The sequence below is a fragment of the Esox lucius genome, chromosome 17 (genome assembly GCF_011004845.1).
Source record: "Esox lucius isolate fEsoLuc1 chromosome 17, fEsoLuc1.pri, whole genome shotgun sequence".
NCBI lineage: Eukaryota > Metazoa > Chordata > Actinopteri > Esociformes > Esocidae > Esox > Esox lucius.
In genome coordinates this window covers 7059029-7076952 of record NC_047585.1, presented here as the reverse complement: position 1 = coordinate 7076952, position 17924 = coordinate 7059029, and the positions used below count along the sequence as shown (strand labels likewise).

The following is a 17924-nucleotide window of genomic DNA, read 5'->3' as shown; positions in this document are numbered from 1 at the left end:
TGACCTCAGGTAAAATGGGCCAAAAAAGAGATTTAACTGACAGTGAAAAGTCAAACATTTTTAAATGCTTTTCAGACTGATGCAACACTCTTGAAACAGCTAAACTATTGAGGTGTGACCACCGGACAATCAAAGGTTTTGTTGCAAAAAACGCATTGTGAGAAAAAGACTCAAATTACCTGCAAAAGACTTAGAATTAAATGTGAAGCTACCAGGGACCCATTATACTCCAGCGCCACCATATTCCAAAACTGCAACCTACCTGGAGTGTCCAGAAGTACAAGGTGTCAAGTGCTCAGAGACATGGCCAAGGTCAAGAAGGCTGAATGAAGACCACCACTGAATAAGATTAGACATGTACTGTATAGATTGGGCAAAGAAATACCTGAACACAGATTTTTCAAAGGTTTTATGGACAGATGAAATGAGAGTGACTCTTGATGGACCAGATGGATGGGCCTGTGGCTGGATCACTAATGGACACGGCACCACTTCAGTCAGGCTCCAGCCAGGTGGAGGAGGGGTACTGGTATGGGCTGCTATCAGTAAGAATGAGGTAGTTAGACCTTTTCAGGGTGAAGATGGACTGAAACTCAACTCCCAAACCTACTGCCAGTTTCTGGAAGATACTTTCTTCAAACAGTGGTACAGGAAGTCCTCAGCATTCAAAAAGACCATGATCTTCATGCAGGACAATGCTCCATCACATACATCCAAGTACTCCACTGCTTGACTAGCCAGCAAGGGCCACAAAGATGCCTGAATAATGACCTATCCCTTTTCCTCTCCTGACTTAATCCTATTGAGAATTGTTGGGCCCTTCTCAAACATGAGATTTACAGTCAGGGAAGACAATACACCTATTTGAAAAGTATTTGGGAGGCTGTGGTTGCTGCTTCAGCAAAAGTTGATTGTGAACAGATCAAGAAACTGACAGACTCCATGGATGGAAGGCTCATGGCAGTTATTGAACAGGGTAGAAAGGTGGTTATATTGGACACTGAATATTTTAGAATTTTTTTTATTTTTATTAATTGCCTAATAATTCTGCACCCCAATTGTTGATAAATAATTCTGCATTCTCATGTATTCCCCTGAGAAGGATCAAAACTGTTGCTGCACAGCCAGAGATGTTCAATAGTATTCAAGTCCAGGATCAGGCTGGGTGACTCAAGGACATTCCCAGACTCTGGATGCCACTTTTGCATTGTCTTGGTTTGTTACTTAGGGTCGTTGTCCTGTTGGTAGGTGAACCTTTGCCCCAGTTTGAGGCCCAGAGTTCCCTGGAGCATGTTTTCATCAAGGATCTGTCTGTAATTTGCTCTGTTCATGTGCCTTTTACAGAGGAGTCTCTTACGTCAAGGCCTAATTGTTGTCCTTCTGGAAGGTGCTCACATCACCAAACAGGAACTCTGGTGTTCTATCAGAATGACCATTGGGTTCTTCTCCCCATGATTGCTCAGTTTGGCCGGGTGGCCAACTCTAGGAAACGTGTTGGTGGTTCCAAACCTCTTTCATTTAAGGATGATGAATACCAATGTGTTCTTGGGGACTATCAGTGCTGCAGAATTTGTTTGATACCATTCCCCAGATCTGTGACTTGACAAAATCCTGTCTTGGAGCTCTACAGATAATTCTTTCAACCTCATTGCTTGGTTATTTCTCTGACATACCAGTCAAGCGTAGGAAATTATATAGACATTTATATAGACATTGTATATAAGGCAGTCATATAATTGTCCGTCAGAAGATTCCTGACTTTCTTACCTAAAAAACTATTGGAACAACAATAGTGATCAAACTTACACTCAAGACTGTCTAGTTCTAGGTACATCAGAGGTATTTTCAGTGTATAAACTGCTTTAGAATATAATGCCCCACACTCATAGAACTGCATGCAGAGAAATTTTAAGCTTTACATTTTGATATCTGCAAAACATTTAATATCTGATCAACTAACGTTTTGTTGTTAATTGTGATTTTTCCATTTGCATGTGTTTTTTGTATTGTAATACAGGGCACGGCTGTAAAAGAGACTTAGGTGTTAGTCGTTTTCTCATTATATATAAAGGGAAATCATTTCAACAAATAGTTTTTGCTTTGTCATGAAGTGTTGTGTTTATATTGATGGCACAAAATCTTTATTTTGTGGAGAAAAGTGAAGGGGTCGGAATATTTTCAAAGGCACTTTATTTTGCAGTGTAGCCCCTGGCAATTCTGTACCAGTCCATTTCCATTGGACAACATAACCAAGGCCGCGGAGAAGCCGAAAGCAGTCAAACCTGCATCATTACTTGTCAGGGAGCCAGGTAGGATCATAGCCAGGGTCAGTACAATGGCTCCACACCCAGTTTGTTGAAATGAGGCGTCTGTATTCCCACAGCCCATGTCGCTGAGACTGGGTGCACCCCAAATGAAACCCTGTTCTTTACATAGTGCAGTTCTTTCTGAGTGCAGAAAGTATTTAGGGAATATGATGCTATTGTTGGGACGCACAATGGAATTAAAGTCTCTCCACTTGTTTCCTCTCTCCACTTTGCAGCCTGGAGCCAAAGCAGCCAGCCTCCTAGAAAATATTTATGGGGTTCTGTGTGTCGAGTTGGGAACTGTGTCGGTGGCTCTAGGCCGGTGCTGGAGGCTGGTATAACCTTCCAGTGGTAGACGATAATGTTGGGCATTGAGAGGAGTGTCTGTGTGCGTGTGTGTGTGTGCACACTTTGTGATTATGCGTGTGTTTGAGTGTACGTGTTTTGTGTGTCATTCTCATCCATTCTCACAGAGAAATCTCATCAGAAGCACTCTTCCTGTTAACTGAATCAGAAATGGAAAACATTTAAATGTGCTGGACAGATATTGCACTCTGATTCTTCTTTTGAACACTGAAAGAACAATCCTTTGGGGAACAATGGTGGATGCCTGAGACTGATGTGGAAGAGGCCAAACGTATTGACTTTTTTCCCCCTCTCGTAATGCATCTCATTTTCCCACAGTCTTTTGTTGAACACCTTCCTTCCCGACCATCATCAATCTCTCTATCCTCGATTCCTTGCTGCGTGATGAAAGATGGCGGCCATTACCGATGTCATGAAGTAAAAAAAAAATAGCATATTGTTCTCCTGAGAAATGTCAAATACAACTTCTTTATATAAACTCGCATTGATTTTTCTGGGCAGGGCACATCAGAATCACAATGATGTGCATCTATGTTCCAGATTTAGAACTTGCTACTGCTTAGATTCTATGTGTTTTTTATGGTATAATCAGACAAATATTAGATTTTGAAGATCAGGTACAATATACATTTATAGATATATACAAAATATAGATTTTAGGGAATTTAATGCTTTTTCGGATAGCGAGACAGTGGGAAAGATAGAAGAGAGTTTTTTTCCGGAATAGCTGTGGCCCAGAATTAAACCCCCGATGCAGCAGTGTGTCTGCCCATGAGGCATTTATAGTTTATATTTAAGTAAATTAGAAGATGCACTTATCCAGATCAACTCACAGTAGTGAGTTCAAACATTTTCGTACTGCCCCTCTGTGGGAATAAAACTCACAAAGCTGTTGTTTGCAAGCGCCATGCTCTGTCAAATAAGACACAAGGGGGTAACAGTCGCAATTGAGCTTGCAGGTCCCTACCTTAGTTGCTAGAGTACAACATCATAACCCACCCCTCTCTGCGCTGAGACAATTTTGCTTTGCCTTCTGCTGGACCTCTGGGCACTTCTGTGTGCTGGATTCTGTGTGAACAGGATTTAAACCCCTGGCTCCTATGAGTCCATTTAATCTTATATATCATATAATTTACTGTAAGCATCATTAAAAATATATAAATGTTGTGGACATTTTTCATGTAGATTACATTAGGATATTTATGGAACTGTGGAACAGTTTTCAAATATCCTAATGTAATCTACATATAAAATTATGTTAGCTGATTGTCATGTAAAGTCTATGATAATGCATTTTTTTATTTTACCTTTATTTTTACAGAGAATAAAATCTGAGACATAGGTCTCTTTTATAGTTGCACCCTGTATTAAATGAATAATAAAATACATTCAAATACAATTATATTAAATATCCACACATTAAGAAAAGCAATCACAGTGAACAATAAAAAGGTAATTTATCAAACATTAAAGTTAGCTGACGAGCACCAGAACATCCAGCTAATGGTAACTCTGCAAGACATTCCATGATTGGGTGTCATAATATTCTAATGCTATCAGCTGCTGCTAATAATGCTACTGCTAACTACTTCTACTACTACTACTATTACAACATGTACTCACAGGCAGAGGCTTACAGTATGGCTCTTGGTAGTGTGTACATCATTTGCCCTTAAAAGCTGAAGTAGAAGAGATTAACAAACTGTGGCTCATTACTTCCATATATAACAGCTTGTCTCTGTCTTGGTCTGGTTGAGCTCTGCTGTCTGGGGACGTTGTGTTCCCCTGAGATATGATGACATTTGACCCAGCGTTGATAATAGTCATTGATTGGCCAGTAATGCAGCGATTGCAGACCTTTAAGTTCCTTAACACCAGTAATGTAATTAACTTCCAAAATGCAACGCCCTGCAAATCCGTGCAATTATCTGCTTTGCTTCTGACACCTACTGTATAATCACTGTAAGCTTACTGTAGTTGACCCTCCACCACACACACACTCACGGACAACCCTTTTCCTTTTGGGTATTTAACTTCAGACCATGTTTACAGGCCTGATATTCATTATCAAGCTTCATTATCTTGCTTTATTACATAATCATTTACATTTTTACATTTCAGTCCTTTTGCTAAAACTGTTATCTACTTACATTATCAATGCATACATGTAGAACCTACAGTACTTTATGCTATTTTTTGTTACTATGGAAGAAGAGGAGATGGAGCCAATTGGAAGCTGGGGAGGATTAGGTTGCAATCATGGTCAGAGCCGGAATGGAAATGTAGCCAGAACACCAGGGTTAACACACTTCTTATAACTGCCATGGGATCTACACTCACCTAAAGGATAATTAGGAACACCTGTTCAATTTCTCATGAATGCAATTATCTAATCAACCAATCACATGGCAGTTGCTTCAATGCATTTAGGGGTGTGGTCCTGGTCAAGACAATCTCCTGAACTCCAAACTGAATGTCAGAATGGGAAAGAAAGGTGATTTAAGCAATTTTGAGCGTGGCATGGTTGTTGGTGCCAGACGGGCCGGTCTGAGTATTTCACAATCTGCTCAGTTACTGGGATTTTCATGCACAACCATTTCTAGGGTTTACAAAGAATGGTGTGAAAAGGGAAAAACATCCAGTATGCGGCAGTCCTGTGGGCGAAAATGCCTTATTGATGCTAAAGGTCAGAGGAGAATGGGCCGACTGATTCAAGCTGATAGAAGAGCATCTTTGACTGAAATAACCACTCGTTACAACCGAGGTATGCAGCAAAGCATTTGTGAAGCCACAACACGCACAACCTTGAGGCGGATGGGCTACAACGGCAGAAGACCCCACCGGGTACCACTCATCTCCACTGCAAATAGGAAAAAGAGGCTACAATTTGCACAAGCTCACCAAAATCGGACAGTTGAAGACTGGAAGAATGTTGCCCTTGTCTGATGAGTCTCAATTTCTGTTGAGACATTCAGATGGTAGAGTCAGAATTTGGCGTAAACAGAATGAGAACATGGATCCATCATGCCTTGTTACCACTGTGCAGGCTGCTGGTGGTGGTGTAATGGTGTAGGGGATGTTTTCTTGGCACACTTTAGGCCCCTTAGTGCCAATTGGGCATCGTTTAAAAGCCATGGCCTACCTGAGCATTGTTTCTGACCATGTCCATCCCTTTATGACCACCATGTACCCATCCTCTGATGGCTACTTCCAGCAGGATAAGGCACCATGTCACAAAGCTCGAATCATTTCAAATAGGTTTCTTGAACATGACAATGAGTTCACTGTACTGAAATGGCCCCCACAGTCACCAGATCTCAACCCAATAGAGCATCTTTGGGATGTGGTGGAACGGGAGCTTCGTGCCCTGGATGTGCATCCCACAAATCTCCATCAACTGCAAGATGCTATTCTATCAATATGGGCCAACATTTCTAAAGAATGCTTTCAGCACCTTGTTGAATCAATGTCACATAGAATTAAGGCAGTTCTGAAGGCGAAAGGGGGTCAAACACAGTATTAGTATGGTGTTCCTAATAATCCTTTAGGTGAGTGTATAGTGACACCAGAGAGTCCGTTTCAGGTCCAATACAAAATACGTCACCTGATTGTGGGCAATGTCCCCTGCGGGCAATAATGCCACTCCAACAACACTTCTAGCAGCATCTGGTCTCCCATTCATGGAGTGACCAGGACCTACCCTGTTTAGATTCAGAGGCAGCTAATGGTGGCTAAAGGGGGCTGCCATGATTAGCAATTAGAGTAAACTACCATGTACAGGAACAGAACAACAGATTTTTTTTAACCTGTCAAACAAGGGATTATTTTAGATGCTTTACCCACCAGGACTAGTCATGATTAGTGTCCAGCCAATGGGGTGGTTGTGTAGATCAAGCTGCCTCTTGGTAAAGAAAAGGGAGATAGTTATTTTTGTTGTTCTGCCTTGGACAAAAACAACAATAAAATGATATACAGCTCCGGAAAGAATTAAGAGACCACTGCAACTTTTTCATTCCAAAAAAGTTGAAAATAAATGTTTTGAATGAGGAACAGAAGCATTCAATTTGCAGTGGTCTCTTAATTTTAACCTCTCTGTTCCTCACTCGAAACCTTCCTTTTCGACTTTTTTGGAAAGGAAAGAAAAAGGTGCAGTGGTCCCTTAAATGTAGTAACCAACAGTGTTATACCGATCAAAATACATTTCATATTATAGATTCTTCAAATTTGCCACCTTTTGCCTCGATTAAAGATTTGCACACCCTTTGCATTCTCTCAGTTTTTATAGGTAGTCACTTGGAATGCATTTTAATAAGCACTTGCGCCATGTCAATTTTTGGAATTTCTTTTTATCTTAAGGCGTTTGAGCCAACGAGTGTTATGACAAGGTAGGATTGGTACAGAAGACCATCATTATATCTGTATCATAGTAGTTTTTATTATGGCAAGAACAGCTCAAATAATCAAAAAGAAACAACAGTTAATCAATACTCAAAGACATGAAGGTTAGCCAATAGAGAAAATTTCAAGAACTTCTGAAAGTCTCTTCAAGTAAAGTCACAAAACCTGAGCACTATAAAGAAACTGGCTCTCACCTGGACTACCACAAGAAAGGAAGACCCAGAGTGTATCTCTGCTGAAGAGGTTAAGTTAATTAGATTTAAGCTAATTCAAAGACTTCAAGTAACAGACACATCTCAAAATCAACTGTGAAGCGGAGAGCACAAAGTATCTTAAGGCTAAAAGTAGCTCCTAACTGGCTGAAAAAAAATGTGTCTCAGTCCTAACTATACAATTTTTGGCCTAAGAGTATATCACAGTGTTTTTAAGCTCAAAAACCAGCTCCAAAATCTGTGAAAATGTAGGAGTAGTCAAGAGGACTCTTAAGTTACTAAGACCAAATCACAAACAAGCCTAAAAGGGCTGCTGCGGGCAATTTGCTTCATAATCAGGTCAACGTTTTAGAAACATTTAATGATACTGAAGTTTAAAAGGTTCTATCAGTGCTGTTATCATGCTAGGGTATTATGATCATGGTAGAGCTAGTCAGGGATGCAGTCAGGGGCGCAGATAGGATTTTTTAACTAGGGGGGACCAAGCTGTCAGCAAATGATTTAAACTCAATTCGTTATTTTGCGTAATTTGGGCTTTAACTAGTGCTCAAGTAGTTACTTTGCATAATTTAGGCTAATGATTTGCACTAAAAAGCTGTCTTTATCTACTGTGGCTGCCCTCCTGCAGATCCTCACTTGACTGACTTTGCCCTGCCTTACTGTCATCAGAAATTGCCTGCAGGCCAGGAGGACAACATTTTAAATCTTATAATTTCAGTTAACCCTTTATACCTCTGTAGAATTGTGAAAATGTGAAATACAACATATTCCTGAGAATTAATGGCTAAAACTACTATTTCAAATGTCTAAGAATAACTCAAAATTTTAAATGTAAGTGTTAATTACAAGTTTGTTGCAATTTATAGATTAGAAATATCTTTCAAATGATGTATGACATATTAAGAAATGTTTTTCATCATATTTAATTTAATTTAGGAATCTATATCCTCCGTTTCTCCGTACAATAAAAAAAAAAACATGATTTCCTGCTATAAGAGGATGTCAAAAGTTTATGTAGGCCTTTATTTGTTTGCACCAGACAAATTTAGTTGTTATAATTATTTTTATAGTGACTTACACGACAGTGAACATACTTCAGTCAATTTATACAGTGCAATGGGTTAAATGATAAGATTAAACATTATTTCCTGACGACGATAAATTGTTTGGTTTATCCAACCATTCTTTTTGTGTTCATTCATTATTTGCCTCTGTCCACTCACGTAAATGCATAGTTATGGTCTCCACATTTTGCTGTGTTTGCTAAGTGCAAAAGCCTCCTTGCCATTATTGTCAGACTAGCTATTCCCCTTAACAAATCTAATCTGCCACATCTGGGAAAGTCAACAGGCATAGGATACTTACATTGTTTGGTTTTTGAAAAAACAAGGTGATTGTTTTTTGTCTCTTCATTGCCTTTATGTGGCATTTATACAGTTGATTCAGATCAGAAAATCACAGACTCAGCTCAGTCATAGATGGTATATGATCACTATGGTAACCGATTACTGCTCCTACAGGCACGATTGAGGCACCTACCAGGACCCCGGCGATGCGTCACTCAGGAGTCGTAGCACACATACACAGAGAGTGAGTGTAAACACTGGTTAGTCCTGTTTTACCGATTTCTTTAGCCTTTCGTAGCGATAGTGAGGGCCGGGGACGGATCAGGTCTCTATGAATCTGGGGGGGGTCATATCCCCCCCGTCCCTAGTGCCATCTGCGCGCCTGGATGCAGTCACTTCACCAACAAACAGAAACAAACCAATAACACTTGAGATCAAGTTTGTGACAACTCTACACTACTACACAGGGAAAATGCACAAACTACTTATGTCTCAGTCATCTGTCAGTAGAATATTACATCAAACAATAAATGCCCTTTACAGACCCCATTTCATCCAACAAATTCTTCAGTTTCCTTATTTGCCAACTACAAAAGAAACAAAGCCGACTTCATGGCCACAGCTGGACCACCCGGTGTAGTTGGTGCCAAGCATTCCTGGTGACTTCCTAATGAAGCTGGTTGCGAGAATGCCAAGAGCATGCAATGTTGTATTCAAGGCAATGAAGGCTACTTTGAAGAATCTAAAATATAAACATATTTATATACAATGTGGAAAATAGTAAAAATAAAGAAAATCGTTGACTGAGTATGTCCGAACTTTTGAATGGTATTGTATATTGTACAGTTAGGTACTTAAATATATGGACACTGACACAATTTTCATAATTTTTAAACAACCAAGATGCAACTGAATTGCAGACTTTCAGCATTAATTCAAGGGGTTGAACAAAAATATGAAATGTTTAGGAATTGCAACCATTTTCATACACATTCCACTTATTTCAGGAGCTCAAATGTAATTGGACAAATTAAATAAAATGTTCATTTCTAATGCTTTTTCGAGAATCCTTTGCAGGCCATGACAGGTTGAAATCTGGAACACATAAACATCACCAAGCGCTGGGTTTCCTCTTTTGTGATGCTTTGCCAGGCCTTTACTGCAGCTGTCTTTTTCAATTGTTGTTTGTTTGTGGGTCTTTCTGCTTTAAGTTTTGTCTTCAGTGAATGAAATGCATGTGAAGTGCCATTCAATCAACTTTGCTGAATTTGGGTTGCTTTGGCAGTATGTATTGGGTCATTGTCCATCTGTAAAGTGAAGCACCGTCCAATCAACTTTGCTGAATTTGGCTGAATCTGAGCAGACAATATATCATTATACAGTTCCGAATTCATTCAGCTACTTTTGTCTTCTGTCACATCATCAATAAACACTAGTGACCCAGTGCCATTGGAAGCCGTGCATGCCCATGCCATCACACTGCTTCTACTGTTTTACAGATGATGTGGTATGCTTCGGATCATGAGTTGTTCCAAACCTTCTCCATCCTTTTTTCTTCCCATCTTTCTGGTACAGGTTGATATTAGTTCCATCTGTCCAAAGAATTCTGTTCCAGAACTGGGCTTTTTTAGATATTTTTTGGCAGTCTAATCTGCCCTTTCTATTCTTGAGGCTTATGAATGGTTTGCATCTTGTGGTGAACCCTCTGTATTTGCCCTTGTGAAGTCTTCTCTTTATGGTAGACTTGGATAATGTGTCTACCTCCTGGAGAGTGTTCTTCACTTGGTTGGATGTTGTGAAGGGGTTTTTCTTTACCATGACAAGGATCCCATGATCATCCACCACTGTTGTGGTGTCCAATTATTTCTGGTGTCCAATTATATACCAACTGTAAATACAGTGGGTATAGAAAGTCACCACCCTCTATCAAAATGTTCACATTATGTTGCCTTTCAGTCTGAAATGAAAACACATTAAATCCTAATTGTTCCAGGTATATTTATAGTCAGTAACCCACAAATATGAATTCAAATTAAAGCAGTCACAAACCTTAAAGCAAAGAAAGATGTATACTGGGTATTGTAAAAAATTCCACTCCAGGCACTCATGTGTATTTAAAGTTAAAAAAAAAGTTTTAATTTGCTGGCTGGATGATCATAAAAAACATATGGCACTCAAGTCACATGACTTGGAATCAAGTTTGTATTATGCAATTTTAGAGTTGACCCTGTAAACTGAGAAAACACTTGCAATTCGACTTTGACTTGGTTCCTGTTACTTGTAGATGGTTATTCAATAATTTTTTCTCCATTTTCTCTTGCCAATTAGATTTTCATGGCACTTCCTCATTTCTTTAGCTAGTAAGCATTTCTGGTAATATTCTCAAAATCGTGGAGAGCATTTTATTTTATTTTTAACATCCTTAGGCTTCACATGACTATTAAAACATGATTTGAAAAATACATAAAGGCAACCCACTACATATTATTAGTTTCCTATAAGCTAATACAAGATTTCAATGACATAAAAAGGTTTGATCATCTCCATCATATAACACAATTTATCTTAACCATCGACTTGAAACCAAAAATGAGGGAATTGTGATGACTTAATCTGAGCTGTGGAACTTGAAACATACTTGAGATTTGAGCTGTGTACTACTCCCTTCACCGAAAAACGCTAACTGGCTCTAATGAAAATAGAAAGAGGAATGGGAGGCTGCGTCATGTTAGCAAGAGGACAAATATATTAGAATGTCTGGTTTGAGAAACAGATGCCTCACAGAACCTCAACAGCAGCTTCATTAAATAGTACCTGCAAAACACCAGTCTCAACATCAACATCAAAATGAAAAGTGTATTTGTTACATATTCTATGTTTGCATTGCTGTTATCGGCGTTAAGTACATTTAAAGTCTAGAATTTCAATAGAAACGGGCTGTAATAACACATGGTATCAAATAATATTTGAAGTCCTTTCACATTTCAAATACTTTAGCTGTGCTTGACTGAACTTCCCTGATTTAATTCACCCAAAATAAAAGTATCCTATTGTGTCAGATAGTCAGTGCAAGCATTAGCCTAAAGCTAATGCTAAAACATTTGCAAATACTATTTGAAACCAGGTCTGGCTGGCTTGTGATTTAATGGGTTTAGCTAACTCCCTCATTCTACCTCACCCCACCCCCTCCCAGCCTGTGCCTCTAAATCCCAACCTGCCTCTAGGGAGCAGGGAGGGCTGCAACAGGTCCTCACACTCTCTGTCCTGCACTCTCGCACTTTCTGAACAAACACAACTGTACTTATATTTTCCATAAGATGGCTGTTTTCACATGGACACAGTAGCATACATTGTAGGTAGTATTTTACATCTTTAGGGCTATTTTGGTTTTATTAGATTTTGGTGTATAAGTCTTCTGGGCTCTGTGGTAAACATGCCGATTAGGACAATGATTACGCACGCTAAGAAGCATCCAGGGGTAAGTTGATTTGATTTGTACCCCTTCAAGTCAGGATACATTTGTAGCACACGTTTAAATACTGTACGACAAAATCGGGGTGGAAATGAAGTGGGAACCAGTTTCCCCATGGAGTTAAGTCAGTTTGACAGGTGAATTGAAGGACTGTACATTAGTAACCTTTTTACAACATACTGTAGCTAATAATAATAACTTATTTTTGTGGTCTGGTCCTTGTGTGTGTACTTCAACTGAGAAACCTGTGGTCACAGGTTTAAACAAGCTCCCTTTTGAATTGTCACCATTCCTTTGTGTTTTATGAGAACTCTGCCCTGTGCATTTTTTTGTATAGTCACTGCACACTCAGTTTAAATTGAATAAGTAGAATCAAAATCTGAAATCTAATTGAATGTGTATCTAAATCACAGCCCATGAATAGTGGAATAGGGAATGAAGTAATCCAGACACTGCTAATGATTTCATAATCACTATGAATGTCAAAGTAGGGCAGAACTGTTATGTTCTTGCTCCCTTGCTCTCTCACATGCTCTTTTCCCCCTTTCTTGCTCACTCTCTAACTGTTACTCTCTTTTATCACTTGCTCAATCACATTTCTATCTCTTTTGTTCTCTCACTATTTCTCTCTTTTCTGTAAAAGCCAGTCAGTTAGTCATCATGGATCCTAATAGCATGTTGTTGACTCCCTCAAAACATGAGGTGGATTATGCACATAATCTTCCCATTGCCTAACTGTTATCCAGACTGGTGCCTAGGCAGGGTTTTGCACACATCAAAGTGGCACATGATTTGTTAAATACCCTTCATAACATATTAAGATATAGTTCATGTAGCACTGTTTTTCAGTGGAACGTGAAATAGTGTTGTAACCTTGTCACTGTACTGTGTATGCATAGATAACACAGTGATTTGTATACAAAGACAACACAGTGATAGGAATTTTAATAAAAGGGTCACAATATGGCAAATAAGGAAAAAGAACACTCAGAAGCAGTTCTCTATTTATAGTGTTGCCACAAAGTAGAAGATCAAGCTGCGAGTGACCCACATTTTTAGATTGGCGGCTTGACTTGGCAGCCCACAAATATAATTGCAACAACAAAATCGATCCAAGCTCACGGAAAAGTATGCTCTGTCTCATGTCAGTCACATCACGTTTACGTAGGCAGGGAAACATTTCACTATTAACAGGTCATTAATTTGTGATTCCTATTTAACTAGCTGGGATTATATTATGGTATAGTACTGAGACATTTGATTGAGTTATAGGACCTTTGTAAGTATATTGACAAACGTAACTTTTTTTTTTTTAATCAACATTACAACTGCAGGAAAAAGTGCTACAGTACTGGCACATTGTTGTGGTGAAAGAGTCTTAGTCAGATTTAGCCCAGCACTGTTGACAGAATTAGCCCCAGAGTCTCTTAAGCTATGTTTATACAGATAGCTTAACTCTGATATTATCATCCACTAATTGATTTGTTGACAGATTGTTTTCATATCTAATAATTTCAGAAGTAATCTGATGGTCGAAAGACCATCTGGTAAAATATATATATTTTTTGTTAAATATCAAAATATCTTTCTTCTGAATTGGGCTCCCTTTCCAAATGCTGTCTTATTATTGACCTAATTTTAGAAATGTATCACCAATTTAATATGTTTATGGCCCTTTCTTTTAGGACATTAATTTAATCCTACTAAAATGTAGAATTAGAATATACAAATTCACAACAAAAAGGTAGGTAGCCTAGCAGTCAAAGCATGTGACCTGTAACCTGAAGGTTGTTAGAGCAAATCCTTGAACCAACCAGTAAGGTCCTTAAATAATGTATATAACTACAACTCTAAAAGTAGTGAATGAGTTGGGTTGGGAGGTGGGTCTCCCAGCTAGTTTTACACCTGCATGGCCCTAAAAAAAGGTGAATGTTTTTGTCCTCATATCATTTACACACCTATGCATGACCCCCTTGTTTAGCAATGAAGTGAACAGCTGAAAGAGAACTGCTGTTGTCCCCAAGCAAGGCAGTTACCATAGATAACCATAGGTGCTTTAAATGAGAAAATGTTCTCAGTCAACATGTTTCACCAGCAGCTGGGTGGGGCCACAAGTAACCTGTCATGTTCTGATACAAAACAGAAGGACAAAAGGACAAATCTGGTAGTCTAATTATAATTTTCAGATCACAATATAATCAGTGAATTTAATCAGACTAAAACTCTGTGTTTTTCTCTGATTCTTTCGGTCTTTCCCTTATTCTCTCAGTCTCCATCCTTCTCTCTCTTGCTCTTTCAGTCTCTGACTCTCCCTTTCTCTCACCCCTGCTTTGGCAATTTAATTGGCCGTTTTTAACATCACATCTATTCCTTAATGTGCATTTTCTATTTTAATTCCTGTTGTCGTCACCCTGCTGTCCCGGATGTCTGCCATGTCTTATCCTGTCACTCATGCTGACAGGCAGCCAAGGCAGAAGCAGGCAGGGAGGAGAGGAGCTGTGTGCGTGTGTTTGAGAGAGGCTGGCACAATACACGGAACCATGCAGTGATCTCTCTCCCACCCTGGCAGTGTCCTTGCTTGCTCAACCCAGGCTGACAGGCTCACCGCCTCACACGGCCCTTTGGCTCATACATATGGAAGAGGACAGGGAGGGGAAGGGAATAACAACCACAGAAAGTGTGTGTGTGTTATTTTTGCGAGATACTGTATGGCAGATTGAAAACAACACATACAATACATACACACCAATGACTCTCAGCTCTAATATCAATGTATCCTTCTTTTGTCCCTCCCTCTTCTGGTTCCTTCCTTCTTTCCTTCCTTCAGCTCATCCCTCAGTTCTTCTTTCTGATAGTAGGGATGACTGGGGCTTCCTGCTACCTGATTCGTCTGGCCAAGGGACCCCATGTCAGGTACATATCTTGATTAGTAATTTCTATGAAGATTGAACAGAGATTCATGTTACCTGTGAATTTTGTTTACCAGTTGTATTCCTGCATTTTGGATTGATATGCCATAGACTTTCTTAAACAGTATCATTATTTTACCAATAATCTGTGATCAGTCCTGTTTTCATGTTGTAGTAAAATCACTTTATTGGTCTGTACTGGCCTGGCTATTAGCCTGTCTGTCTTTGTGTTCGAAAATGGAGTCAGTCCTCCTTTATGGAGAACTGAACAGTGAGTGAACAGTCACGGCCTGGCTTGGTCATCTTTGTCTTGACTAAAGAGAGCATCTTTGTTTGACTGTGCAGAACAGTGACAACCAGACTTTGTTACTGTAATGAATAGAGGAAGTCTGCCAAGAACTGTCGGTCTAAACCTCTCTCTCTCTTTCTCTTGGTTTCTCTCATTCTATTTGTCTCTGTCCTCACTCTCACCTTCTCTCTCTTTTAATATCCATTCCTCCCTACCTTCCCACACCCCTATATTCCCTCCAGCTGGAACAAAAACAACAACCCAGAGCCTTGGAACACATACGGCCCTAACTATCAGTACAAGGTAAATATCCCCCAACCTCTTCACAGAGTATCACAAAAACATGTCTTAAATTAAGCCTGTTTACAAATTAAGGCATGGCATGCTTGTTCTTTGTATTGTATTGCACCCTATTCAATACATATAGTTTGTATTTTTGTAATTTAAAACCTATATGTCCAAAGCAACCTTTACATTGAAGCTGCCATTGTTCAATAATTTACTCTCATCACAAATTGAAGCATATCTATTCTCATCAACTAACAAGATAGATTTTGCATGACTAGTTGCCTACCTAGTCATGCTTAGTTATTATAATGATCATAATAAACAAGAGAAACAATAAATAAAACCCCACAGGAGTGTCTGGTTGTTTGTTATAACAAAGTGTTTGGGTGGGTTTTTCAAGGCTACATCTTTTTGTGCGAGTATATGTGTGTCTGTGTATGCATGTCGTGCGAATGTGTGTGCATGGCAGCCACACGTAGTGAAAGTCATGCCAGATGAAAGGTCACAACACACGCCATGTTTAATTCTCTAAAAGCAGACAAAGGTCTCACATCCACATTCCACTGTAGTCTACCAGAGTAATAGAAACGAGAGGAGGATTGTGGGGAGGGGTGAAGAGGAGGCGAGAGGGAGGGGTAGAGGAGAAGGGAGTGGAGTGAAGGAAGAAGAGAGGTGGAGTTAAGGGATTGACAGTCAACCAATCAAGAAATAGAAAGGGGGAAAAAAATATGTCATCTTTCACGGTTGGTTGGGAGACTTTGTAGCCTTTACACGCAGACACATATTGTATATGAATATGAAAAAACAAACAGTCCTGAGTTGCTATTTGAGATCAAGGAAGTTAATTACATCTTTTAACAGTGGACCACACTAAAATGTGTGTGTGGGTAAACAGTCACTCAGTGTTTCTTTCCTAATGGCTTGCGGATTAATTTAATTTAAGCAAAACACATTTAAATGTATTCTGTTCATTCGCAGTTGGTGGCCATCAACACAGACTACAAGGCTCTGAAGAAGGAGGGACCTGACTTCTAAAGGTCCTTCAAGCAACTCCAGGGTCACCATATTTGGCAGGACCCCCTGTCATCCTAGTGGCAGGGTGGGGGCAGTTAGAGCCTTGTCGTGTCTTCTTTCTGTCCCCTCTGCTGTCTCTTTATAGCACCAAATATTATAGCACAACTGTGTTTTTGGGCACAACTTACTATTGCCTACCTGTCTCATTATAGATACCGCCAGTGAAAAAAATCCTGAAATGGTATAAAATGTGCTGCACCTCTTTCTCATGCACAGTTTTTGTAAAATATCAAAATATCTTCACAAAGCTGAGCACTCTGTTCACACACAAAACCCCAAAAGTGATCTGATCTTCTTCATGCACACCCCTGAAATGGCACAACTGTCTTTTCACATTACCTTGAAACCAAAACAAATAAAGATCAGTCAAAGCTGTTACAATGGTATACATGTATGGTCTGTGTATGTATATGCAAAACAATTTGATATGTTACAGCCAACAGCAGAAATGTTTTTTTTCAAGCCCTCTCCCCCAGGCAGTGCACATCAAACATGCAGATGAAGGGAGGTCAAGCTACAGTGCAGAACTCCTAGCTGGAGAGCATCATGGTGTTAAAGGCCTTGCTAATGGGTCCAACTGAAAAGTAATGTATAGAGGATGTGAACACAGTGACCCTTCAGTTGTCATATTATTTAGGTCCTTTTTTCAGGACCCGGCCCAGGAACAGACCAACCATCTTTCGGTGACAGGTCCAACTCCTTAGCCAACGGACTACATATCACCCAACACTGCACAAAGGGTTTATATAGACCTACATAAGGGAAGAGAACAGGAATTGAATATAGAATTAATCTGATCTAAGTGAAAGGAAAACAGATTGATATGTGGGCTATTGCTCAACCTAGTAACAATATGTACATTGTCTTTATTTGTAATCTTTTGGGATATCACCAGTGTACAAACATCTGACATGAGATTTGAGCTGATTGGAAAGCATTTAATTCTGTTATGTACAGCTCTTGAGTACTTAAGGGTAAAGTCAGATTTAATTAGTCAGAAAAATTGTATGCATGTAAAATAAACAGAAGACAGAAGAATAAACATGAAACCTACCGCTGTCATAGATTATGGAATAAATGTTATTCTGGGTTGCAAACAAATCATACTGTCCATTGACACAATGTTATATATTTCGATGAAGCATGGAGAAGCCCCAAAATTAGCTACTTTGGAAGCATGCATTTCAGATATTAGGAAGTGGATGACAGAGAACTTCTTGCTTTTAAACTCAAGAAAAACAGAAATGCTTGTTTTAGGACCCAA

The 17924-nt window shown here is 39.4% G+C and overlaps 1 protein-coding gene across 1 annotated transcript; it reads left to right on the top strand.

Moving 5' to 3' along the window:
• The first annotated feature begins 11826 nt into the window (after nucleotides 1-11826).
• LOC105007909 (cytochrome c oxidase subunit NDUFA4) lies at nucleotides 11827-17046 on the top strand. The gene is made up of 4 exons (XM_010867015.4): nucleotides 11827-12106; nucleotides 14928-15013; nucleotides 15541-15601; nucleotides 16565-17046. Exons 1-4 carry the CDS (start codon nucleotides 12062-12064, stop codon nucleotides 16619-16621), a joined length of 249 nt encoding a protein of 82 aa, XP_010865317.1. The 5' UTR covers nucleotides 11827-12061; the 3' UTR covers nucleotides 16622-17046.
• Nucleotides 17047-17924: the final 878 nt, after the last annotated feature.

What these genes read in the sequence shown, in the direction of transcription:
- LOC105007909 (XM_010867015.4), top strand. Translation starts at nt 12,062, where the DNA reads ATGCCGATTAGGACAATGATTACGCACGCTAAGAAGCATCCAGGG. An exon ending in ACGCTAAGAAGCATCCAGGG is followed by an intron (nt 12,107 to 14,927) that starts GTAAGTTGATTT and finishes TCCTTCCTTCAG; the next exon opens with CTCATCCCTCAGTTCTTCTT. An exon ending in GCCCTAACTATCAGTACAAG is followed by an intron (nt 15,602 to 16,564) that starts GTAAATATCCCC and finishes GTTCATTCGCAG; the next exon opens with TTGGTGGCCATCAACACAGA.